This window comes from Scyliorhinus torazame, chromosome 1 (genome assembly GCF_047496885.1).
Source record: "Scyliorhinus torazame isolate Kashiwa2021f chromosome 1, sScyTor2.1, whole genome shotgun sequence".
In the NCBI taxonomy this organism is placed as follows: Eukaryota; Metazoa; Chordata; class Chondrichthyes; order Carcharhiniformes; family Scyliorhinidae; genus Scyliorhinus; species Scyliorhinus torazame.
The window spans coordinates 314434593-314462246 of NC_092707.1; the positions used below are offsets into that span (position 1 = coordinate 314434593).

Sequence of the window (27654 nt, forward strand, 5' to 3'; positions counted from 1 at the left end):
AGACCACCTGAGCTATTACTCAGAAGAGTTTGGTTTACAGGAAAGTTACTTGTATTCAACTCAATTCTATGATTTTCTTATTTAACTGGAAGGAAAGACAGAGGGCTGGATTCTCCGATTTTGAGACTAAGTGCTGACGACAAGAAAAACGGTGCAACAGTTGTACCGATTCAGCAACTCTAAATGTGCTATCACCATCGCCATGTGAAACACAACTGGTTCCATGCGAAACGGCACCGGATTTACCGGGTCCGTGATTGGCGCACATGAGGTTTACAGGCCGCAGCCGCACTTAAACGATCCATTCCCCCACAGTGACGTCCCAGTCAACAAGATGGCTGCAAGGAGAACAGCGCCAAGGTTCAGGGACGCTGAGCTGGACACCCTCCTGGATGCCGTGGAGGAGAGGCGGACGATCCTGTACCTTGCCTGGGAGGAAGACGCCAGGCACCGTGGGCAAAGACGTCCGGACTGGCATACAGTGGCGGAAGAAACTGCATGACCTCCTCAGGGCGGCCAGGGTGAGTAGGCAGCGCTGTTCCCCAGGCCCCCCACCCCCCCACACACATGTAACCCAGCCCCTCCCTCCCTGGGGACAGCCAAACCCCCACCCTGCCCCATATGCCAGCACCCATGGCAGCCGCAATGACCTGATGCCATCATCTACCCAACCCCTGGGCTGCTTCCGTCGAAACGTCTAACACTGTCGTTGTTTGTGTTTTGCCCCCCTCCCCCACCCCAGGATAAGGCCTCACACAGCTGCCGGGAGTGGGAGAAGACTGGAGGGGGCCCACCAGACCTGCGGCCCTCACCATGCCCGAGCAGAGGGCACTGGACGCGGTCAGCGGCCCGGAGGAAATGGAGGTCGCCGACGTGGAGGTCGATGGTGGGCGAGCAAGTGAGGCCGCTTAGTTGTGGATCCCCATGTCACATGTGTGGACCCCGCCCCCCCCACACACCCTATCACCCCACACTCCCCTCACCCCACTCACCCCCCCTCGTCCCCCCACACCACCCTTATACACCCCTCATGTCATACATACACATCGTCTTGTGTATTACAGGATCTGCCAGAGATGGGGTCGGTCCATCCGGAGACCCCCGCCCCCAACCAGTGCCAGAGCCGGTGCCCACCAGACGGCCGAGCACTGATGGGGAGAGCAGTCCGAACATCAGCCCTCTGCCCGAGACTCAGGACATCCCGGAGCTCGGGTTGGAGGAGGACACTGACTTTCCATCATAGTTGTCTCCCAACGCTCTCCACCATCTCAGAGATACACACCTCAGTTGGGCACATTAGAGAAGAGGCTCCTGAGACACCCTCTGCACACCACACATCGCATACGGTACAGCAAATGGAGGTAGGACCAGGCGAGGGGCTGGACGGTCGGAGGGCAGGCCGGCCCCAGTGACCAGCTGCTGTCCAGACTGGTTCAGGGCTCCTGGAACCTGCAGTCCCAGCCTTAGTGCAGTCAGAGACCCTCGGACTACAGGAGGGGTGACAGCTGGCTTCCAGCATTTGCAGGCGCAGGTGGAGGAGTCCATCCACTTGCAGGAGAAGGGAGTGGTGCCGGTCATGCGTGCCACCCAGGCCGACTCCGCACGGGTGGCGTCCGCGGTGGGGGCAATGGGTGCGACGGTGTCGGATATGGGTCAGAGTGTGCAAGGCCTGGGACATTCTGTGCAGGCAGGGGCTGAGGGCCAAGACAGGGCTGCCCTCTCACTGGCAGCCATGTGCCAGAACCACCTGGACATTGTAGCGGCACTCCTCAGCATGGTCCAGTCACAGCAGGCCATGGCCGAGAATGTCAGCGGCATTGCCCAGATGCTAGCCGGTGTGGCGCAGACATTGGGTGGGGTGACCCAGTGCCAGAGGGAGGTGTCCCAGTGCCAGAGGGATGTGGCCCAGACTCAGAGGGAGCTGGCCCAGTCACTGGCTGATGTGGCACAGACGCTGGCTGATGTTACGGCACGGATGCACCTGTGCACTGATGTCTGCGAGATCCCAGACAGGCCCCCCACTCGGTGATTGGAACGACCCCGCATAAAGGTTCAGGGCGACCGTCACCTTGAAAGTCACTGGGAGCGGTTGTCCTCCCCCATACCCGCCGCGGTGCCAGGTATGCCATCATCTGGCAAATATGTCTCACAGTCCCTCTGCTCATCCGCAGTCTCCGTCTGCATGCCCGGTCTGGCAGGTCCTCGTATGACATGCTGTTCCGGTACACGCGGGACCTTATCCGGTGTCTCCTTGGCACCTCCTCCTCCTCAGCCTGTTGGGCGGCCAACCCGCCAGCCAGTGCGGCCGCCACCTGCCCCTCTGCAGCCCACTCCCCTGCTGCAGCTTCCCTCCTCCTCTCTGAAGCCACTCCGCTCACGCGGCTGCAGGGCATCTTGCAGGGCTGCGGTCATCACCACAGCGGGCAACATCGCAGGTTGGTGTCTGAATGGCATTCTCTGCAGGGGGTGAAAGGCCAACATGTTAGCATGGGGCATACCCATACGGCCGGTGTCACTGTGTAAAACCAGGGGCTGGGGTGGGTGGTCAGCATGGTGGCCGTTGTAATGGCAGTCGGTGCCTGGGCACTGCCCAGTCCCATGGGGGAGCACCCCGGCTGCTCGGCTCGCCCTCCCCTGGCCCTTGCAGGGGGCCCCCACCGCAGCTTGCACGGCAGGTGTCTGGGCCGGGAGCCTGCAGTCACTCCACGCCATTTCCTACCTCCTCTCTCTCGCTCAGCAGCCAGGAAGCCAGGTTCACGATTTTTTATAACCACAAGTGAACGACACCGTCGGGAACCCGGCCTATTGGAAGCGGTGAATTGCGAAGGCCCGAAGCATCAGGTGTCAGGCCCGCTAATGATATGTCTACTGTACTTTTACCCCGTGCGCCGAGCGACGCATCTACGCCATTTTTGGGGTGCTGGAACATCCCGATTTGGCATCAAACCAGTGCCTACCGCGATTTCGGCGTCGGCAAATGGAGAATCCCACCCAGAGACTCTGTTCAGCATCTCCTCTGCTTAACTAGCCAGAATCTAAAACCCTTCATCTCAGGATCTGAAAATGTGAAATTTATGGGGCATTTGGTGAAACATCAAACTTAATGGACAGAACACAACCAATTTTCTTATCAACTGTAATCCTTAAATAACAGTAAATAAATGTTTCTGTTGGATTGCCGTTTTCCAAAATAAAACAATGCATTTTGCTCTGGTACAGATGTTTCGTAACCAAACAATGCATTTTTCCCTGATACAGAGGTTGATAGTCTTTGGCCTGAACTATTCGATGATAATGATCCAAGAAAGATTAATGAATCGGCATACATACTGGAATATGTTGAAAGGTGAGCACAAATGACAACTGGACACGTGAATGTTTTCAAATTTAAAATATTAATCTATTACGGATTGAGCGTTCCTTATTCGAAATGCTTGGGGCCAAGAGTATCTCGGGATCTGGAATTTTTGGAATTTTGGAATACCTGTATAGGTATAGTAGTGAAACGTCACATAGCTAACGGATCTCGGTGAAGACCATGTTATTTTTTACTGGATTTCAGCGTTCAAAAAAAAGTGCGGATTTCTGACCTTTTCAAATTTCGGAACTTCGAATAAAGGGTGCTCAACCTGTACTTTCAATCAATCACTGTGGAGGTCTTGTGGTGCTGAGGTAGTGTCCATATCTCTGAGCCAGAAGTTTTGAGTTCAAGTCCCAAACATAGCTTGTTAGCTATGGAAGGAACGTTCATGATGTGGTTTATTGGGCTGACACTCAGCCTGGGCATCCTTCCACCACTATACCCCAAAGGGGATAAATCGGTGTGTGAAGTTATGCTAAAAAAAAAACAATCACAGGGTTGCTTTGTTGTATAAATGTGAAGTATTATGCACAAGAAAAGAAAGTACAGGGCAGCACGGTGGCGCAGTGGTTAGCATTGCTACCTCATGGCGACGAGGTCCCAGGTTCGATCCCGGCTCTTGGTCACTGTCCATGTGGAGTTTGCACATTCTCCCCGTCTTTGCGTGGGTTTCGCCCCCACAACCCAAAGATGTGCATGGTAGGTGGATTGGCCGCGCTAAATTGCCCCTTAATTGGAAAAAATGAATTGGATACTCTAAAGAAAAGTAGGTACAACAGATGGGTAAAGAGATGTTACCATTGCCCATCAACTAAATGTTATCTTTTGATATCTTTAGGTTCCCTTCTATTGCTGGTATTTTGCCGTCTTCCTCCATGAAAATGCTCATTCTGTCATTTACATATTGTTCATTCTGGTTTTAACTCCGTCTATTTCACACTGATTCAATGATGGTGATGCAATGGCAGTATTATCTCATCCCTGGCCGATGAGTTAAAATGACCAGGCATGTTAAGCAATTTGTCATCTTGTCTCAGGTGACCATTCAGACATTCGCAATCTACTTCATTCATATGAACATGGCATGGAGTGACTACTGAGGAAATAATCCTGAGTGAGGGAGCTAATTGGTTTGGTTAAGAGGCGGATTGGTGAATGAATCCATGCGTGAGACAGTGTGAGACAATGGGCTGAACTTTGCCACGGAGGCCAGAGGCAGGTGTGCTGGCAACTTCACTCAAGGATGGCATGCCAGTTACCTGACATGTTGCTGCCTCTGCAAGATTTTTTCGGAGGTGGTTTCTTGAGTAGGATGACAACAGGGTAATCAATTAGTCAATTAAGCATGTACTTGAGAGGTTTTTGAAAGATTGTTGCAATTTGGTTGGATGTATGAATCCCACATTGTGTCAACTATGCAACTATGCACATGAGGCAATTGCATGGTGGGAAGCCATTGACTGAAGCAGCAGCTATTAATTCCGATATATAAAAGGGAAATCAGAAAATATGAGCTTAGGAGTTGCGGCTGACATGCTACAGAGGAGCAGAGGTCTTGGATGTTTTAGTTGCTGTGATATGAAGAGTTTAAAGTTCTGTTCCTTTTTCACAAACACACATTTATTTCCTTCCAACAGCCTTTGCACAAAACTCTCACTATACATCACCTGACAGAGGCCACCTGAAGCCCCTTTACATAGTGTCAATTAATGGATACTTAACATCAATGAGACATCTAATTGCAATGTCTTTTAACCCATTACTTAACAGTCTCCCCTTCCTTGGAGAAAAAAAAATTAGGTGAAAAAAAATTTCAAGAAACTCAAAAACACATACATGATTTCCCCCCTTTTTTTTTGTTTGGACGAGAAAAAAAAAGTCACAGAAACAAGCGCCCTTCATTAACAATATCCAAAAGTTTCTGTGAACTCGTCCCTCTTTTCGTAAAACAGTCTGACAGTTGATAGCTCCTGTCGACCCATTTAATTTTTGTTATTTCCCCTCTGTCCAACATCTGCTTCAAACTTGCGATGTCTATCCGTAACCTCTTTTCATTGACACTTTTTGTAGAGTGCACATTTTCTCACAGGGATTTATTGTCAATGTGACAGTCAATAGGTATATTACTCAAATCCCCTAATCCCCAAATTTCTGTCAATATCATAATTATATAAAAGGCCACATGCACCACCTCTACAAGGCTTAACGTCTCAGCAGCCAAAGTGCTTTTTACCACTCTCCTTATTTTCTTTGTTTCCCACACAAGCGGGCAACATTTACCATTGTTCCCCAAAAGGAAAAGTATAAAACCTCCTGCGGTTGAAACCCCATCACATAAATTTGCGTAGGACCCATCACTATAAACTATGAGTTTCAAGTGCCGAAGGTCACCTAAAACCGGGAACTTCAAAACATACTCCTGCATTTTTAGTTTGGCCAACGCTTTATTTGCTCTTATTATGTCTTCAACTTTGGGAATCATTCATTTTTGTACTCAACTCTAAGACATCAAAACTCACGTCCGGTCTAGTCTGTCTACCTAACCAGTTCAGTTGCCCAATTAAACTTCGCAGTTGCTCTTTTTCTATCTTTGAAACCGTTGCGTCTTTTTGTGAAACTCGGCCACGATAATTGCTATTGGGCTGATGCTTTCCAAATAAGATTGCTGACGTAAAGTTGCCCCTAACTTAGTCTGTCCAATTTCCAGTCCAATATATTTAAATGCACCAGAAGCCTGACTTCCAACCCTGAATCCTTTCCTCAAACCAGAGATTACAATAGCTTCAAAATCACTAGTCCCACCCCACAAAAAATCTACGACATGCATCATAAAAATGCCAGAAAGATTTCCTTTATAGTGCTAGTAAAACATTGAAGGATCTGCTTTTAACTGGCAACAGCCTAACTTTAACAAAACTGATCTTACCGAAAAATACCAGACTCTAGATGCATAATTTAATCCATATACACATTTGTTCAACTTCCGAGTATCCCTTCTATGTTAGCTGCTTCTTTAGGAGGACGGAGAAAAATGTCTCACTGGAGCTGATGCCCCTGCAAAAAGGCAGCTTTTATATCGATAGATTTGCATTCCCATGCCTTTGTGGCTAATAGAGCCAAGAAGATCTTTAAAATAACCTTTCCTGCTGTAGGTGAATCTACCCTTAAATCCTGATCTTCTAAGTTTTCTTCAAATCCCCTTGCCCCAAGAACAAAGAACAAAGACATGTACAGCACAGGAACAGGCCCTTCGACCCTCCAAGCCCGTGCCGACCATGCTGCCCGACTAAACTACAATCTTCTACACTTCCTGGGTCCGTATCCCTCTATTCCCATCCTATTCATGTATTTGTCAAGATGCCCCTTAAATATCACTATCGTCCCTGCTTCCACCACCTCCTCCGGTAGCGAGTTCCAGGCACCCACTACCCTCTGTGTAAAAAACTTGCCTCGTACATCTACTCTAAACCTTGCCTGGCCTTTGCCTTATAAGTTCCATCCGGAAGAACCTTTTCCGTGCAAATCCATCTGTGGGATAGAGCTCTTTATCCCCTATCCCGTACTTCCGTGTATACCCCAAATTGACTCCAACTATGCAATTCTTGCTGTTTAGCTTCTTTGATAACTTTTTCATCTAATTTATTTGAAGCCACCAAAATCTCACATGCATGTGGGCTTCTACTCCTATTAGTTTTCGTAGTCTTACTCATGTTCCGAGATCTTGATAAACTACGTCCCCTCTCCCGCCTGGTATCTCGTTCTGTACTGCTACTGCTTGTTCTTTCCCTTCTGCTATGGGATGTTCTTTCAATAGTTCTCGACCTTTTCCTGCGGACCTGTTCACTATCCGATGTACTATCTGAACTGGCACTGCGTTTCTGTGCCCTCCATTTTTGAACTTCGTTAGAACATAGAACATTACAGCGCAGTACAGGCCCTTCGGCCCTCGATGTTGCGCCGACCTGTGAAACCACTCTAAAGCTCATCTACACTATTCCCTTATCGTCCATATGTCTATCCAATGACCATTTGAATGCCCTTAGTGTTGGCGAGTCCACTACTGTTGCAGGCAGGGCATTCCACGCCCTTACTACTCTCTGAGTAAAGAACCTACCTCTGACATCTGTCTTATATCTATCTCCCCTCAATTTAAAGCTATGTCCCCTCGTGCTAGACATCACCATCCGAGGAAAAAGGCTCTCGCGGTCCACCCTATCCAATCCTCTGATCATCTTGTATGCCTCAATTAAGTCACCTCTTAACCTTCTCTCTAACGAAAAAGGCCTCAAGTCCCTCAGCCTTCCCTCATAAGATCTTCCCTCCATACCAGGCAACATTCTGGTAAATCTCCTCTGCACCCTTTCCAATGTTTTCCACATCCTTCCTATAATGCAGCGACCAGAATTGCACACAATACTCCAAATGCGGCCGCACCAGAGTTTTGTACAGCTGCAACATGACCTCATGGCTCCGAAACTCAATCCCTCTACCAATAAAAGCTAACACACCATACGCCTTCTTGACAACCCTCTCAACCTGGGTGGCAACTTTCAGGGATCTATGTACATGGACACCGAGATCTCTCTGCTCATCCACACTGCCAAGAATCTTACCATTAGCCCAGTACTCTGTCTTCCTGTTATTCCTTCCAAAATGAATCACCTCACACTTTTCTGCATTAAACTCCATTTGCCACCTCTCAGCCCAGCGCTGCAGCTTATCTATGTCCCTCTGTAACTTGTAACATCCTTCCGCACTGTCCACAACTCCACCGACTTTAGTGTCATCTGCAAATTTACACGCCCTCCTCCAGGTCATTTATAAAAATGACAAACAGCAGTGGTCCCAAAACAGATCCTTGTGGTACACCATTAGTAACTGGACTCCAGTCTGAACATTTCCCATCAACCACCACCCTTTGTCTTCTTCCAGCCAGCCAATTTCTAATCCAAACTGCTAAATCACCCTGAATCCCATGCCTCCGTATTTTCTGCAATAGCCTACCATGAGGAACCTTATCAAACGCTTTACTGAAATCCATATACACCACATCAACTACTTTACCCTCATCCACCTGTTTGGTCACCTTCTCAAAGAACTCAATAAGGTTTGTGAGGCACGACCTACCCTTCACAAAACCGTGTTGACTATCTCTAATCAAATTATTCCTTTCCAGGTGATTATACATCCTATCTCTTATAAACCTTTCCAAGATTTTGCCCACAACAGAAGTAAGGCTCACTGGTCTATAGTTACCGGGGTTGTCTCTACTCCCCTTCTTGAACAAGGGGACAACATTTGCCATCCTCCAGTCTTCTGGCACTATTCCTGTAGACAAAGATGACTTAAAAATCAAAGCCAAAGCCTCAGCAATCTCCTCCCTAGCTTCCCAGAGAATCCTAGGATAAATCCCATCCGGCCCAGGGGACTTATCTATTTTCACACTTTCCAGAATTGCTAACACCTCCTCCTTATGAACCTCAAGCCCTTCTAGTCTGGTAGCCTGAATCTCAGTATTCTCCTCGACAACATGGGGCAGCACGGTAGCCTTGTGGATAGCACAATTGCTTCACAGCTCCAGGGTCCCAGGTTCGATTCCGGCTTGGGTCACTGTCTGTGCGGAGTCTGCACATCCTCCCCGTGTGTGCGTGGGTTTGGGGCAGCACGGTAGCCTTGTGGATAGCACAATTGCTTCACAGCTCCAGGGTCCCAGGTTCGATTCCGGCTTGGGTCACTGTCTGTGCGGAGTCTGCACATCCTCCCCGTGTGTGCGTGGGTTTCCTCCGGGTGCTCTGGTTTCCTCCCACAGTCCAAAGATGTGCAGGTTAGGTGGATTGGCCATGATAAATTGCCCTTAGTGTCCAAAATTGCCCTTAGTGTTGGGTGGGGTTACTGGGTTATGGGGCTAGGGTGGTGGTGTTGACCTTGGGTAGGGTGTTCTTTCCAAGAGCCGGTGCAGACTCGATGGGCCGAATGGCCTCCTTCTGCACTATAAATTCTATGAAAAACATTGTCTTTTTCCTGTATGAATACTGACGAAAAATATTAATTTAGCACCTCTCCTATCTCCTCGGACTCCAAGCACAATTACCCACTACTGTCCTTGACTGGCCCTACCCTTACCCTAGTCATTTGTTTATTCCTGACATATCTATAGAAAGCTTTAGGGTTATCCTTGATCCTACCTGTCAAAGACTTCTCATGTCCCCTCCTGGCTCTTCTTACCTCTCTTTTTAGCTCCTTTCTAGCTAACTTGTATCTCTCGAGCGCCCTAACTGAACCTTCATGTCTCATCTTTACATAAACCTCCTTCTTCCTCTTGACAAGTGTTTTGACTGCTTTAGTAAACCACGGTTCCCTTGCTCGACCACTTCCTCCCTGCCTGACAGGTACACACTTATCAAGGACATGCAGTAGCTGTTCCTTGAACAAGCTCCACATTTCCATTTTCCCAATCCATTGTCTTGACTCCTTCCCCTGAATGCTGTATATTCAACCAATGTTTATACTTTCCAGTGGCCCTCCCTGCTCTACTAATAACAGTTGTATCCTTCCATTGACTAGACCCTTCAGGCAAGTATGTCACTTTTGTACCAACTTTTGGCAGTTGCCCTTTTGGAAAAATGGCCTGTTCTAATTCATCAGAAGTGTTGTGTTCCTCCACAGAAACCCTGTCTATATCAGTTAATTGGTCCTCATAGTTCTGTAACACATGCGTACCAGATGACTCTGGTTCCTCGTCATGTCTGTCTGCTCTGTCTAAGTTTGAAAATTTGTAATCTGTACCCATTATCCTTGATGAATGTACCCTAACAGTTTGATTACCATGTTGCAAAATAATTGTTTTGCCATCTATGCCTATGATCTTCCCTGGGCCTTTCCATTCATTAGAATTGTCTCTCTTATAGTATACCATGCCTCCTTGCTGAAAAACGGCATCTGATGGCCGTACGTTATGTCTTAAAGCTCTGCGAATTCTTTCAGAAACTTCTGCTTCCAAAAAAGCTTTTCTACTGCGACGTAATGCATTTAAATGTTCAGCAAAACCAGAGCTAATTGTAGTCCCCTCCCAAGCTGGAGGCTGGTCATCCAAAATGGACGGAATTTTAGGATTTCTACCAAACACTAATTGATAAGGACTATAGCCCCCAACCATCTGCAATGAATTCTTTGCATGTACTGCCCATGCGAAAGCTGAATTTAGCCTGCAATTTGGTCGATGTGCCAAAATTTCCTGAAGCATGTCATCGATGACAGCATGATTTATTTCACAGACACCATTACTAAATGGGCTTTCTGCAGCCGTATTCATAACTCTGATATTCATGTTTTCACACATATCCCTAAACTCATCATTAGCAAATTCTCCCCCATTGTCCGTAAGGAATTTTGCTGGTGGACCCATTCCTGTCCCTATCCATTTTTCCACGATTTGATCCAGAATTACTCTCTTTTCTTTACTTCGTACAATCGTTGATTGATTAAATCTGGTTGCTAAATCTACAAAATGCAAAATAAATATATTATTTGCTTCATCCCAGATCTTAAAGTCCATGGCCACAATGTTGTTAAAATCCCTGGCCAAATGTAGGGTTACTATCGGTCGTGCTGGTGTCCTTCTGTACTTCCTACAAACTTCACAGCGGTCACTAACCTGTTCTATCAGTTTAGTATAGTCGTCATCCCTTACCCCTGCATCCTTTAATAAATTTTTCAGCCTCCGAGGATACGGATGTGCAAATTGCCTATGCAGTTTTAATACCACAAGCTTTTTTATCAGCTAAAGTCCCATTTTCAACTGCCATTAACACATCCTTAATCACTCTACTTGAAATATTATTTGTCAGTAATGGAATACAATAGTGTCCCGACTGTGTAAATTGTAAGTCCAAGGTCTTTCCAAAACCTGTTGCCTTATCCTATTCCATATCCAGTTTCATTTGTGATTTCTTCATCGACGGTCTGCTCAGAAGCAAAGGTATCTCACTTGATACAACATCCGTGCTAATGAAATGATTCACTCCGGCAATATTGCAAGGGATCACCACTCTTTTCAGCGACTTCAGAGTATTATCATCCCCAAACCTGAAATTTGTGGAACTTTCAAATTCCTTAACCTTGTTACGATTTTCAGCATTCAAAGAGTCCAGGTAACATTTTAACCAGTCAATTCCACACACAGTAGATGTGCAGCCACTGTCCAATACAGCACAGTTGAAGGATTCTGCAACCAACACCCTCATTACAGTCGTAAAACTGCTCGTCAATGGGACAATGCCTTCTTTCTGGTCACTATCTTTTTCCTCTTCTGACTCTTCCGTGTCATGTGTCGCTTCAAACACTCTATCAAAACCCGACCATGCTTCATATGCACTTAACAAGTCATCTTTCTTATAAATCTTATCCATATAATGTAATAAAGTCTCCAGACCTTCTTTTGAGTCTAACTCTTCCAATTCCAGCTCAGAAAGCACTTTGTTTTGGATTTTACTGTCATAAGGTAGAGAAAGAGCCAATGCCATACCCTGTTTTCTCTTTCCCAAAGCAGTTACCTTAGTCCACATAACTACTGCACTTCTCCATTGGTCGTACGATTCCCTTTCTGAAAATAAGGGAGGATAGTCATATCCAGCCATCTTTATCCTCGGTTCAGCCATATATTTTTTTTTTTTTTTCTTTTCTCACTCACTCCTTGGTTTGATCTGGAAAGTTGTATCTTTCAATCATTCACATTTACACAGCAACCATCCTCTGCTACCAATTGTTAGACATTTTAGTTGCTGTGATATGAAGAGTCTAAAGTTCTGTCCCTTTTTCACAAACACACATTTATTTCCTTCCAAAAGCCTTTGCACAAAACTCTCACTATACATCACCTGACAGAGGCCACCTGAAGACCCTTTACATATCAGTGTCAATTAATGGATACTTAACATAAATGAGACATCTAATTGCAATGTCTCTTAACCCATTACTTAACATTGGATTGGAAGTGTTTTCGCGAGAGGGTGAGATTTGGAGTAGAGTTCATTCTGTGCTACTTAAGGTGAAAGAACAATTTGGCAACTAAGATCCTAGTAATTAAGGCTGTCTCCTGACATGGGACTACTGACGCAGTGATGGGCTGGGACGGTGGAGAGTTTAAATGTATTTATAGGGCTCCTCTGCCACATGTTCCGCCCCAGGTAGGAAATTCCCACATTACATCGCCGAGGTTTACAACAGCTTCTATAAAATGTGAAGCTGTTGAGGGGAACCTGCGGCGGGGGGGGGGGGGGCGCAAATATATAAATAGCCCCTGGGTGAGAGGGACATGACCAGCACTGGCAGTGCCACTTTGTCAGTGCCACCCCAGCAGTCAGAACCTGCAGTGCCAGGGGACAGGGCCAGAGGTGGGGCCTCTGGGGAGCCTCATGGGGGGTGTTCCCCTTATTTTGGGGTGGGTTGCCCAATGCTTGTTGGGAAGTGGAGTTTTCTGGATGCTTGTGGAGGGGGAGCGGTTTCCCCGATGCTTGTAGGGTAGGGGTTGCCCCGATACCTGTGGGGGAAGTGGTTTCCCCGAGTGGTCCACCGTGTCCGTGGAATGGAGTTTCTTTTTAATGCTGATGAGGGTGCCCCTTAAAGATGGCATCCGGATCTCTGTGGAGCCAATGTTGCCTGCTCTATCAGGCTCCATCTTGCCAGAGTGATGCCGATAATCATGCCATCCAGATTCTCTGTACAGAGTGCCAGGGAATCTGGAGAAAGCTTGGCTGTGCTGCTGGAGAGCTACACACCGATTTGCTCGCTGAAACTGACACAAAAAAATTATCGGCAGGTGCATCCTTAATGTGACAGGACTGCAGGCACAAGTCAGGATTTTGTTGAAATACCCTCCATTTGCCTGGATGAATGCAGCTCCAACAACACTCAAGACGCTTGACACCATCCAGGATAAAGTAACCCGTTTGATTGGTTCCCCATTCACAAACATTCTCGCCCTGCACTACAATGGTGGCACGAGGGGCTGGTTTAGCACAGTGGGCTAAACAGCTGGCTTGTAATGCAGAACAAGGTCAGCAGCGTGGGTTCAACTCCCGTACCGGCCTCCCTGAACAGACGCCGGAATGTGGCGACTCGGGGCTTTTCACAGTAACTTCATTGAAGCCGACTTGTGACAATAAGTGAGTAGTGTATTGTATTGGATCTACAGGTTGCGTTGCGCCCGAAAAGCAATGCAGCATGGCGCAACACGACCAGTATATGCTGCGAGAGCCCACTTCTAGGCTCACCATGCCTCCTGAGATCTAATGCGATCTCGTGAGTGTCATGATGTAAATCCGGCCCATTGTGGGCTGGATCACTTTCTGGTAAATCTGCATGTTAGAGTGTTAGGTTTGTGGAGGGCAGTACTGAAAGGCGCTCGCCTGAGGTCTCCAAGGCGAGGGAGTTAGATCTCATTCCTTGGGTAGATCTCGGGAACGCATATTAGAGTGAGACAAGCGGGTTGCTTTATCCTGGATGGTGTGAAGCGTCTTGAGTATTGGAGCTGCACTCATCCAGGCAAATGGAGGGTATTTCATCAAACTCCTGATGTGTGCCCGCAGTCCTGTCACATCTTCCAGGGGATTGGAGACCCTTAGGTGCATGCCCTCTGGACAGGGTGGTACTCTGGCACCGCTGGTTCCACCTGGGCACCCTGGCAGTGCCACCTGGTGCCAGGTGGCACTGCCAGCTGGCTGGGGTGGTGCCAGGCTGACACTGCCAAGGTGCCAAGCTGGCACTTTTTGTGCAGTGATCGGGCCAGGGTGTGTGCTTGCGTGGGTTTGGCGAGCAGGCAGTGCGGGAGGGATCCACAGACCTTTTTATAGTGAGTTGGCCTTGGGGGGGTTTTGGGGGTCGCTTCGGGGGCTCGTGAGATTGGGACGTCATTTAAAAAGGCGTTCCAATCTCTTGCCGCAGTGAGGAGTGCAGGCGAGCAGAGCTCTTCAGTTCAGAAAACGGAGCTAGGTGCGACCTCACCAGGGAGTTCCCCACTGAGGCCCTCGATCTACCCGGATGGGCGTTAGCTAGCTGGGTGTTTCTTTACACTCCGAGCGCTGGAAAACAACCGGTCAGTCATGCGCTACAAGACTCTGTCCCCATTCGGGTAGATCGCGCCCAATGATAGCAGTGCGTAGCTTCTACAAAATCATAGAATTTACAGTGCAGAAGGAGGCCATTCGGCCCAAAATGCAGTGCAGACACTCGCCAGACTCCTTCGACAGCACTTCCAAATCCGCAACCTCTAACATCTAGAAGGACAAGGGCAGTAGACACATAGAAAAACCACCACCTGGACTTCCCCCTCCACGCCACTCACCATCCTGACTTAGAAACATATCGTCATTCCTTCACTGCTGCTGGGTAAAAATCCTGGATCTCCCTCCCTCGCTGCACTTTAGGTGTACTTTCATGACATGGACTGCAGCGGTTCCGAAGGCAGCTCACCACTACCGCCTGGCCAGCAACGCTCACATCCAGTAAATGAATTTTTAAAACTTATCCTCTACTACAGCCTGCTTTTCCATTCAAGCTGGAAAGCCTCTGATTGGCTCTCCAAGCCCCACATGTTAGTAAGGAGGACTTTGCCGGGTTGACAGGATTGGGTTTATCATTGTCATTTCCAGAGACTAGGTCAATGCCAGGTGGTCTGTCCGGTTTAATTCCTTTTTGTTTTCTTTGGTTACAACTGAGTAGTTTGCTAGGCCATTCAAGAGTCAACCACATTGCTGTGGGTCTGGAGTCGCATGTAGGTCAGTTAAGGATGTCAAATTTCCTTCCCTAAAGAGCATCAACAATGGTTTCATGGTCATCATTAGATTTTTAATTCCAGATGTTTTATTGAATTTAAATTCCATCCTCTGCCATGGTGGAAGTTGAACCCAGATCCCCAGGGCATTACCCCGGTCCTCTAAACTAGTGACAATACCACTTTGCCTCCTCTTAAATAATTCCGTGTTTCAATATGGAAGCACTCTCGCACTAACTTTTTGAAAACATTCAATACAGAACAGAAAAACAGCCAGGCCACAATAGTTGGGGTTGGCGGGTGGAGGGCGGTGTGCAGGGTTGTGGAGAGGTAGGAGATTGCCTCTATGGAGTGGCCTTTGGCTGAGTCTGCACTCAGACAAGTAGGGAGGAGCTATGGGACTGCAAGGGCTGGTTTAGGGTCTGGTTTAGCACAGGGCTAAATAGCTGGCTTTTAAAGCAGACCAAGGCAGGCCAGCAGCACGGTTCAAGTCCCGTACCAGCCTCCCCGAACAGGCGCCGGAATGTGGCGACTAGGGGCTTTTCATTTGAAGCCTACTTGTGACAATAAGCGATTTTCATTTCATTTCAAGGAGTGCTGGTCCCCAACCTGGAGCTCAGGTGCTCAGGTGCCTGAAACATTGTAATGCTCATGTTACGAATAGACTCCTCCATTTTCTGCTCCAGGGTCAGCACTGCCGCTGGGAGCGCTTGACAGATGGACAGACATTTCACTTTGCTAATACACAACCACCCACTTTGTATATGACCCCCAAGGTTTAGCAAGAGGCAGTACGGTGGCACACTGGTTAGCACTGATGCCTCGCAGCACCAGGGACCCTGGTTGAATTCCAGCCTTGGTTGCCTGTCTGTATGGAGTTTGCACGTTCTCCCTGTGTCTGCGTGGGTTTCCTCCGCGTGCTCCGGTTTCCTCCCACAGTCCAAAGATGTGCAGGTTAGGTGGATTGGCCATGTTAAATTTCCTGTTAGTGTCCAAAGGTGTGTAGGTTAGGTTAAGGGGTTACTGGGATATAATGAGGGAATGGGCTTAGGTGAAGTGCTCTTTCAGAGAGTCGGTGCAGATTTGTTGAACTTCATGGCCTCCTTCTGCACAGTAGGGATTCTATGATTCATGTCCATCCAAATCCTGACAGGGATTTCCATGTCTGCGGTTGCCTCTGTTGGAGGGAAGAAAAAGCTCAAAGTCTGTTCTCGACTGCGTGGTGTTGGTAAAACTTTGTTTAATTCGGAATTGCTGTGTGCACACAGGAGAGGCAAATTCTGCTGCTAGCTTTAGCTCGCAAAAGTCAGCTCTGCCTGTCCTCAGAATGACATGCTTATATATTTAAAGTTCTTCGGAGTCACAAGCAGGTATTAACATCACTGAATGATTCGGAAAAATACAAAGTGATCAGTATGCATATATAGGTCCCCATAATGGGAAAATGATTAAAGAATACAATGTTTCCTTACAATCTCATGGGTTTGTGCTTAACATATTTAACTTCTAGAAGAAGTGTGAATGTGTTGGACAATGGATCCCTTAGACTTACTGGTGCCTCCTGTGTTTCCCTTTTCAAATTCAAATGCTCTGTGAGATGATTAAATCATTTCCAATGTGGGTGACTTTAATCCCTTGCTTGCTGGTTTTCCCTTGGTATATGTTTAACCCTTTGCCTGCTGGTTTGCCCTTGGCCTGTGCTATTTCAATACCAATCCTGACACATATAGCAATTTCTTCCATGAACAGCCTCCATCATATGCCTATGTTCAGGGCGCATAATGCTCACCTTGTGATAACCATTGTAACCGTGCCGGAGATCCTATCAATGTGCATGTATCTGCACTGGTGGATGGTGAGTTTCCTGTGACAATGGACTCTCAGAGTGTATCTCTTCTTCTGAGGTCCAACATTATACAGTTCTTCCAGTATTGGCCCAATGGAACGGAGAGCATTCTATAAGACCATAAGACATAGAGCTGAATTAGGCCTTTCTGTCCATCGGGTCAGCTCTGCCTTTCGATCATGGCTGATAGGTTTTTCATCCCCATTCTCTTGCCTTCTCCTTGTAATCCTTGATCCCCTTATTAATCAAGAACCTATCTATCTATGGGCACGATTCTCCACTCCCACGCCGAAGTGGCCGCGCCGTCGTGAACGGCGTCGAGGTTCACGACGGCGCGGAACGGAACCGGTCCCGACCGATTCAGGCCCTGACAATGGGCCAGGATCGGGGCCGCGTCATCTACACGCTCCATGCCTTGTCGCCCGCGTAAAAGCGGCGCCGTATAGATGACGCGGCCGGCGCCGCATAACGGGCGTCATCCGCGCATGCGCAGTTAGGCCGGCGCCAACCCGCGCATGTGTGGTTGCCGTCCTCTCTAAGTCCGTCCCGCAAGAAGATGGGGGACGGATCTTGCGGGGCCGCGGAAGGAAGGAGGTCCTCCTTCAGAGAGGACGGCCCGACGATCGGTGGGCACCGATCGCGGGCCACCCCCCATTTCAGGTAAAGCCCGGTGCAGGAGCCCCCTCGCCCCTCCGCAGGCAGCGTTCACACACCGCCCACGACTGCAGCGACCAGGTGTGAACGGCGCCAAGGGGAACCCGCCGTTTTGGCCTGGCCGCTCGGCCCATCCGGGCCTCAGAATAGCGGGGGTGCCGGAGAATCGCCATTTTGGGTGTCTCCGGCGATTCTCCAGCCTGCGGCCCGCGAAGCCCGACCGGGCTGTTCCCGCCGCTTGGGAGAATAACGGGAGGGCGTCGGACCGACGTCCCCGGAAATTTTGGCGGCCCAGGCGATTCTCCCAACCGGCGTGAGAATGGGGAATCGCGCCCAAAGTCTTAAAGACACTCAGTGACTTGGCCTCTACAGCCCTTTCAAAATGAAAGCTAACATTGCATTTGCCTTTCTAACTGCTAACTCAACTTGCATGTTAACCTTAATAGAATCCTGAACTAGGACTCCTAAGTCCCTTTGTGCTTCAGATTTCCAAAGGCTTTCATCATTTAGAAAATAGTCTTTGCCTCTATTCTTCCTAACAAAGTGCATAATCTCACTTTTCCAAATTGTATTCCATCTGCCACTTTTTTGCCCACTCTCCTAGCCTGTCCAAGTCCTTCTGCAGCCTCCTAAACACTACCTGTCCCTCTACCTATCTTTGTATCATCTGCAAACTTAGAAACAATGCCCTCAGTTCCTTTTCTAAATTGTTATGGGTGGCACAGTAGCACAATGGTTAGCACTGTTGCTTCACAGCGCCAAGGTCCCAGGTTCAATTCCCGCTTGGGTCGCTGTCTGTGCGGACACTGCACGTTCTCCCCATGTCTGCATGGGTTTCCTCCCACAAGTCCAGAAAGACAAGCTTGTTAGGTGAATTGGACATTCTGAATTCTCCCTCTGTGTACCCGAACAGGCGCCGGAGTGTGGCAACTAGGGGATTTTCACAGTAACTTCATTGCAGTGTTAATGTAAACCTATTTGTTTCTAATAATAAAGGTTATTATTAATGTACATCATGACTAGCTGTGGTCCCAACCTGACCCCTGCAGAACACCACTATGGGCGTCTGTCCGACATCTGGGGCGTCATTCTCCGACCCCCCGCCGGGTCGGAGAATGGCCGTTGGCCGCCGTGAATCCCGCCCCCACCGAAGTCTCCGAAGGGAGAAAAGTCGGCGGGGCGTTAATGGCGCCGCTGCCGCGGAGAATGTCACGGGTCTGCGCAAGGCAGACGATTTTCGGCCTGCCGATATTCTCCCTTCCGGATGGGCCGAAGTCCCGTCGACGTGATGACCGTTCACGTCGACGTGAATCAAACCTCCATTTCATCGGCGTGACCCGGTGCTCCAGGCTCATGCCGACCAGCGAGGAGGTGAGTGACGGCCTGGGGGGTTGGCTCTGGGCAGGAAATGGCGTGGCCGCAGACACTGATTGCGTGAGGAGAGGTGTGTCTCGGCTTGTGTGTGTGAGTGTGCGGCGGGGGGGGGGGGCGTGGTTAGAGTAGGCTGGGCTCCGGGGGAGTGCCGGGAGGGGGTCCGTGCTGGGGTGGAGGTTGGGGGGGGGGGGTCCGTGCCGGGGTGGAGGTTGGGGAGGGGGTCCGTGCTGGGGTGGAGGTTGGGGGGGGTCCGTGCCGGGGTGGAAGTTGGGGGTTGGGGGGGGGGGTCCGTGCTGGGGTGGAGGTTGGGGAGGGGGTCCGTGCTGGGGTGGAGGTTGGGGGGGGGGTCCGTGCCGGGGCGGAGGTTGGGGGTTGGGGGGGGGGGTCCGTGCTGGGGTGGAGGTTCGGGAGGGGGTCCGTGCTGGGGTGGAGGTTGGGGGGGGTCCGTGCCGGGGTGGAGGTTGGGGGTTGGGGGGGTCCGTGCCGGGGTGGAGGTTGGGAGTTGGGGGGGGTCCGTGCTGGGGTGGAGGTTGGGGAGGGGGTCCGTGCTGGGGTGGAGGTTGGGGGGGGGGTCCGTGCCGGGGTGGAGGTTGGGGTTTGGGGGGGGTCCGTGCTGGGGTGCAGGTTGGGGGGGGGTCCGTGCCGGGGTGGAGGTTGGGGGTTGGGGGGGGGGTCCGTGCTGGGGTGGAGGTTGGGGAGGGGGTCCGTGCTGGGGTGGAGGTTGGGGGGGGGTCCGTGCCGGGGTGGAGGTTGGGGGTTGGGGGGGGGTCCGTGCCGGGGTGGAGGTTGGGGGTTGGGGGGGGGTCCGTGCCGGGGTGGAGGTTGGGGGTTGGGGGGGGTCCGTGCTGGGGTGGAGGTTGGGGAGGGGGTCCGTGCTGGGGTGGAGGTTGGGGGGGGTTCCGTGCCGGGGTGGAGGTTGGGGGTTGGGGGGGGGTCCGTGCCGGGGTGGAGGTTGGGGGTTGGGGAGGGGGTCCGTGCCGAGGAGGGTGATGGGAGGGCAAATGAGTTGGTCCACCTGGCCAGGTGCCAGCCTCCAACAGTTGGACCCATGCGGTCCATGCCACCTGGCTGGGGGGAGGAGGGGATATGGGCAATGATGACATGTCGTCGTTCCCCTCCCCCCCACCAGGCCGTCATGTTTTCAGACCATCCAGCGATGTTGGCCGCCGTGGTGGCAGCCGCTCATGTCTATGTTGCCCTGGATGAGGAGGAGGAGGAGGAGGAGGAGGAGGAGGAGCGTGCCAGAGAGGCGGCGCAGGCTGCCGCAGAGGGGCAGGCGGCAGCCGCCCAGGCTGGAGGGACACCTGACCGACAGGACGAGGAGGGGGAGGAGGACGCCGCGGCCCCACGGCAACGTAGGCACCCGAGGGCGCCCCGTGTGTACCGGCCACGGCAGTCATACCAGGACCTCACGGACCGGGAATGCACGAGGAGACTCCGGATGAGCCGGGAAACCGTGGCACACACCTGCCACCTGCTGGCACACCTGTCACCGCGTGGCACTGGCGGGGGACACCCTCTCCCCGTGTCCGTCAAGGTTACGGTGGCCCTGAACTTTTATGCAACGGGGTCATTCCAGGCACCGAGTGGGGACCTGTCCGGCATATCGCAGACATCGGTGCATCGGTGCATCCGGGCAGTGACAGATGCCCTTTATGCCATGGCGCACCGCTACATCCGCTTCCCCGTGGACCGGGCCAGCCAAGATGCCCGGGCCGTGGGCTTCTCTGCCGTTGCCGGGTTCCCCATGGTCCAGGGCGCGATCGATGGGATGCACGTCGCCGTGCGGCCACCTGCAGATAACAGGGCCGTGTTCACTAATAGGAAGGGGACCTATTCGATGAACGTACAGGTGGTCTGCGACCACCGCATGGTGATCCTGCACGTCTGCGCCCATCACCCAGGCAGTGTACACGACTCATTCGTGTTGTCGCGGTCATCCATCCCCGGCATGTACGAGGGACGCCATCCCCGGCTGAGGGGCTGGTTGCTGGGCGACAGGGGCTACCCATTGCGATCGTGGCTGATGACGCCTATACGGAGGCCACGCAATGAGGCGGAGAACCGCTACAATGATGCCCATGTAGCGACAAGGGGAGTGATCGAGAGGTGCTTTGGCGTGCTGAAGATGCGTTTCAGGGGCCTGGACCTCTCTGGGGGCGCCCTCCAGTATCGGTCAGATAGGGTCGGCCGCATCATTGTGGTGTGCTGCGTCCTGCACAACATAGCCCAGCAGAGGGGCGATGTGCCGCAGGCAGAGGAGGGCGGAGTGGAGGAGCAGCAGGAAGAGGCGCAGTCCTCCCCAGATGAGGGGGATGGGGGCAATGGTCAGGGCAGACGGGGTAGACACAGGCGGGTGGCTGTCCCCCGTTACCGGCTGGCCCAGCGGGCATGGGACAGACTGATAGCCGCCCGCTTCACTGACTAGAATCGGGTAGTATGGCCACAGACCGCACACCATGGCAACAGCCGACCACCCACACCCCCCACCCATCCACCCACCCAGCACCCTCACCCCCCTCCCCAACCCCACACACCCCACCCGCATGCACACCACCCCCCCCCCCCCCCAATTGCCGATCCAACGGCGGCACAACGGGCCGGGCTCACCCAGTTGCGGGTGGACGCGTGTCTATCGCAGGCCATGGAGGATGATGACAACCCGCCCTGCGATGAGCTCCTGGCTCTACATCGTTGGACTATGTCTGACCCATGGCCACAGTACCACCATCCACCCGGACCATCCCTGCATGCGGCTGTGACACTGCAGCGCACGGTCCCGTCCTCTGCCCGGGGGATGTTGATGGCGGCCCAGGGGGAAGGGGGCAGACTCACCTGGGGCTGAGGTAAGACCACCCGTCACACACACACTTGCGCTCAACGTACATGACACGCCCGCACACTTTGGACAGAGCACAAAGGCAGCTTCGGTAGGTGTAACATTGACTTTAATAACCAAAGGAGTTCATGCACGTGCCCTAGCCCCTAAAACTCATCTGTGCCCTGCACCCGTGCCAACTTACTCAGTGTCTAATTGTTTGGCCTTACGGGCCCTTTGACTACGTCTACGTGGTTCCCCAGACGGTACAGCAGAACTGGAGGTGGACTCCTGTGATTCCTGCCCTCTGACACTGGATCCCTTTGGCGGCCGTTTCCTGGGGCGTCCTGGCCTAGATGGGCCAGGCTGCGGCCCGGGCGACTGGGATGGCGAGCTGCCAGCCTGTCCTGCCCGTTGCCCACCCGATGCACCTGGGACGGAAGGGGGGGAGTCCGAGGTGTCGCGGTGTACCGGGACCTCCCCTACAGAGGGAGCCGGGACAGACCACACCACCTCCTCCTCCCTCGGGGTGCCCGATGGCCCCCAGGCCTCTACATGGGTGGGGGATGCGAACGGACTGGCCATCCGACGCGCCCCCGACATCTGGCGCTGCCAGTCCTGGAGGCCCGTGCTGGTATCGACAGGGGTCTGCAGGTTTGCAGCCATGGAGCCCAGGGGGTTGTCAAACCCTGTCTGTGACAGTGCGACGCCGGCTCGCACATGGCCACTGGCGCCGATGACCTCAGCGATGGCCTGCTGAGACTGGGCCATGGCCTGCTGAGACTGGGCCTTGGCCTGCTGAGACTGGGCCTTGGCCTGCAGAGACTGGGCCATGGCCTGCAGAGACTGGGCTATGGCCTGCTGAGACTGGGCCATGGCCTGCTGAGACTGGGCTATGGCATTGAGCGCCTCTGCCATCTGGCGCTGGCACTGGCTCATGGCCTCCTGTGAGAGGGCAGCCATTTCCTGGGCCACAGACGCCGCCTGCACGGAAGGCCCCAGGCCTCGCAAACCGTTCCCCATGTCTGACACCGTCGCACCCATTGCCTCCACCGCGGACGCCACCCGTGCGGTGTCAGCCTGGGTGGCACGCATGACCGGGACCACTCCCAGCTCCTGGACGCGGGTGGACTCCTCCACCTGCGACCGCAGCCGCCGCAAGCCACCCGTCACCCTATTCGCTCGTCTCTGTGTCGGTGGTTGCATCGGATCTATGTGTGGGTGTGGTAACTGCAGGAACCCGGGATCCATCTGGGCGGCAGATGTTCGCTTGGCCTGGGCTGCCCTCCGACCGCCCGGTCCCTCTGCTGCTCCTACCTCCACCTGCCGTACCGGGACGGCTGTGTTGTGCGCACCAGTGAGTGTACCAGACGCCTCATCACTAAAGTGCCCAACCGTGGTGAGTGTTTCTGCGATGGTGGAGGGTGTTGGTGACAGCAGTGGCGTTGTGTCATGCTCTTTGTCCCACTCTGACTCCATGGCACTTTGGGGTGGGGCTTCGTCTCCACCCATCCACTCTGAGTCACTGTCCGGTATTTTGTCTTCCCGGGTAGGGGTGTCCTGGGTAGTGCTGTCCCGGGTAGTGCTGTCCCGGGTAGTGCTGTCCCGGGTAGTGCTGTCCCGGGTAGGAGTGTCCTGGGTAGTGCTGTCCCGGGTAGTGCTGTCCCGGGTAGTGGTGTCCCGGGTAGGGGTGTCCTGGATAGTGGTGTCCCGGGTAGTGCTGTCCCGGGTAATGGTGTCCCGGGTAGGGGTGTCCTGGATAGTGGTGTCCTGGGTAGTGGTGTCCTGGCTCGGATGTGACGGGGGCCTGTGGCTGCCCCCCTCATCGCTGGGTGGTCGCTCCCGCACGTGACGGGGGTGTCGTCTCCCTGTTGCTCCAGGTCTCTCCGTCTCCCGTGGTCTCCAAGGGGCATCCTGCGGGCGTCGCATGCTGGAGGGTCCGGGTCTCTCCGTCTCCCGTGGTCTCCGAGGGGCATCCTGCGGGCGTCGCATGCTGGAGGGTCCGGGTCTCTCCGTCTCCCGTGGTATCCGAGGGTCATCCTGCGGGCGTCGCATGCTGGAGGGTGTGGGTCTCTCCGTCTCCCGTGGTCTCCGAGGGGCATCCTGCGGGCGTCGCATGCTGGAGGGTGCGGGTCTCGCCGTCTCCTGTGGTCTCCGAGGGGCATCCTGCGGGCGTCGCATGCTGGAGGGTGCGGGTCTCTCCGTCTCCTGTGGTTTCCGAGGGGCATCCTGCGGGCGGTGTGCATCTGCGGGGATGGGTGCCTGGACGTTTGGTCCTGCGATACACAATGAAGCATGCATGGTTAGACATCAGGCAGTGATCAGGTGATACGGGGAGGGGGATATAGGGGAGGGGGGATATGGGGACGGGCTGTTGGTGGCTCACTTGCTCGTGGGCCCCCGACCTCTGCATCAGCAACCTCCCGGTCCTCAGGTCCGCCAGCCAGTTCCAGGGCCCTTTCCTCGTTGTGTGCGCGCTTCTGCTGTGGGGGGGGGGGGGGGGGGGTGGTGGCAGGGGTAAAAGGCAACAGTGTTAGGCAGGTATATGAATGCACGCCATCGGTTGCGCGTGCATTGCAGAGGTTAAGGTTAGGGCTGGATTCACTTGGGGATATGGGGGATATGGGGGAGGGGGGATATGGGGGATATGGGGGAGGGGGGATATGGGGGAGGGGGATATGGGGAGGGGGGATATGGGGGAGGGGGGATATGGGGGAGGGGGGATATGGGGTATATGGGGAGGGGGGATATGGGGAGGGGGATATGGGGGAGGGGGATATGGGGGAGGGGGTTATGGGGAGGGGGGATATGGGGGAGGGGGGATATGGGGGATATGGGGGAGGAGGGATATGGGGATATGGGGAGGGGGGATATGGGGGAGGGGGGCTATGGGGAGGGGGGCTATGGGGGAGGGGTGCTATGGGGGAGGGGGGATATGGGGGAGGGGGGATATGGGGGAGGGGGATATGGGGGAGGGGGGATATGGGGGATATGGGGGAGGGGGGATATGGGGGAGGGGGGATATGGGGAGGGGGATATGGGGGAGGGGGGATATGGGGGAGGGATATGGGGGATGGGGGGATATGGGGGAGGGGGGATATGGGGGAGGGGGGATTTGGGGGAGGGGGGGATATGGGGGAGGGGGGATATGGGGGAGGCTCACCCTGCCTGCTCTGACGAGGTCGTTCACCTTCTTGTGGCACTGGGTGCCTGTCCGTGGTGTCAGGGCCACAGCGGTGACGGCCTCTGCCACTTCCCTCCACAGACGCCGGCTGTGGCGTGGGGCAACTCTGCGGCCGTGCCCGGGATACAGGGCGTCCCTCCTCTGCTCCACCGCGTCCAGGAACGCCTCCACATCGCGTGACTCGAACCTCGGGGCTGAGCGACGGCCAGCCATTCAGTCGGGTGTTGCGGTCGGGTGTTCTGGTCGGGTGGGGGGGAGCTGCGCGGCCTTATGAGCCGTCACGCCGTGCAACGCGTATGACGCTGCACGGCGTGAACCACTGCGCAAGCGCGGATCCCGTTACGTCGCTGCTAGCCCATTTCGGGCCGGAGACTATCATCCCATTTTTATGACGTGACGCAAGTGGGATTTGCGCCGTTTTTTGTGCCGATCGGCGGACTTTCCGCCGATAACGGAGAATTTCGCCCCTTGTCTCCATTCATAGACCAACTCTTGTAGTTGTTGTCTGTTTATTTTCTGGAAAGGTGCAGATCAAGACCGTGATCCTTCCATCAGAAAATCATGACGCACATTCACATTTAATGATCCTGGCATATATTGTCCATGGGTTCAGCTCAGCATCCTCCAAAAGCTAAAATGCTGTGAACCCTTCCCTCGGGTGAGGAATTGAACTGGCCACACATGTCCTACGTTTTCCTGCGTGATGCTTAACTTGAGGGCGTACTACTCACAGGTAGACTCATTGTTTATTTACTTCATCTCTGTCTGCTGGGCATCGCCTTGCCAGACCTCAGACGTTTGTTGATGCTGGACCCATGTCCTTCTTACCACAGTGCAACTATTGACCTCTCAAGCAACCTCCAGCCTTGACTGCTTCAATGGAGCCAGCCACATCTACTTCCTGCCTCACGAATGTACCCTGGGTCAGCAATTGTATCAACAAACCAGTAATTGATCACCTCCCAGAAAATTAGGCTAGCTGTCAAGCAATAATGGTCCCAACTCTTGGGAAAATTCAGCCCAATCTCACTCTGCTTTCTGGCGTCAGAATTAATGAAAAAAAAGGACATTGGACAGACAGGAGCTAGGGGTATATAGGCCTGGGGCCACAGTTAAAATATTCTCTCGTTTCTAAACTTAAAAATTCTACTTTTCTTACAGATTTAATAAACTGCTTGAGGATAAGCAATATAAGGCAGCAACAATACATGTAGCAAATTGTCCCCGAGGAATCCTTAATAACTTGGAGGTCATGGAAAGATTTAAAGGTATGTTTTTGTTTATTACTATGTTTTATGTTTCTAGCCATCAAAATAGAAAAACAAAACTCGCATCAGCTGAATGCTTTTCCTCCAAGTTTTTCAAGATTAGGAATTAAAGGAATATATCTAATTTCAAAAATGGGATATTTCAATAGTGCGGCAAATGTTAGAACAAAGAACAATACACCACAGGAACAGGCCCTTCGGCCCTCCAAGCCTGTACCGGTCATGATCCAACCTTGGCCAAAACCCTCAGCACTTTGTGCTATATCCCTCTATACCCTTCCTTTCCATGTGTTTGTCAAGATGCCTTTTGAGACTTCCGGGTGCGGCGATGACCAGCTGAGTCGCACGTTTCGGCAGCTCCCGGTGGAACAGACTTTTGGGCTCTTAATAAGAGCCCCAACGGCAATTTTAACGGCTGAAAGTACTGTGCGGTGAACCAGAAGGGAATCCCCCCTGGATACGGATGAAAAAAGGAGAGGAAGGTGGCCGGATTGCGGTGGATCCTTTAGAGCAGCGGCAAGGAAGGCAAGCAAAAACCAAGATGGCGTCGGAAGGTGGCAGTTTAATATGGGGCCCTGAACAACACGAGTTTTTGAAACGCTGCGTGGAAGAACTCAAAAAGGAATTGAAGAAGGAGCCGTTGGCCCCGATATTACAGGCGATCGAAGGGCTAAAGGAGGAGCAAAAGACCCAGGAGCGGGAGCTTCGGGTCGTGAAGGCAAAGGCTGCCGAGAATGAGGACGACATACAGGGCCTGGTGGTGAAGACGGAGATGCACGAGGCACACCATAAACGATGTGTGGAAAGGCTGGAGGCGCTGGAGAACAACGCGAGGAGCAACAACCTAAGGATTCTTGGTCTTCCTGAAGGTGCGGAGGGAGCGGACGTCGGGGCATATGTGAGCACGATGCTGCACTCGTTAATGGGAGCGGAGGCCCCGACGGGTCCGCTGGAGGTGGAGGGAGCATACCGAGTGATGGCGCGAGGACCGAGAGCAGGAGAAATTCCTAGAGCCATAGTGGTGAGATTCCTCCGTTTTAAGGACAGAGAGATGGTCCTTAGATGGGCAAAGAAAACTCGGAGCAGTAAGTGGGAGAACGCGGTGATCCGCGTATACCAAGACTGGAGTGCGGAGGTGGCGAGAAGGAGGGCGAGCTTTAATCGGGCCAAGGCGGTGCTTCACAAAAAGAAGATAAAATTCGGAATGCTGCAGCCGGCAAGACTGTGGGTCACATATCAAGGGAGGCACCACTACTTTGAGACGGCGGATGAGGCGTGGACTTTTATCGTGGAAGAAAAATTGGAATGAGCGGGTTATTAAAAAAAGAACGTTTGAAACAAAGTGGTGGGGCGAGTATGGGGGGCGAAGAGGGGGGTAA

At 52.5% G+C, this 27654-nt stretch overlaps 1 protein-coding gene across 2 annotated transcripts in view; it reads left to right on the top strand.

Annotated features, from left to right (window-relative positions):
- The window catches only part of LOC140424276 (clathrin heavy chain linker domain-containing protein 1-like), a 208731-nt gene that overhangs the window by 82582 nt on the left and 98495 nt on the right, over positions 1–27654 (top strand). For both annotated transcript variants that reach the window (XM_072507852.1, XM_072507853.1), the window contains exons 6-7: positions 3259–3346; positions 26169–26275. In XM_072507852.1, the coding sequence (XP_072363953.1) occupies positions 3259–3346; positions 26169–26275 (195 nt within the window). The remainder of the gene's footprint in view (positions 1–3258; positions 3347–26168; positions 26276–27654) is intronic.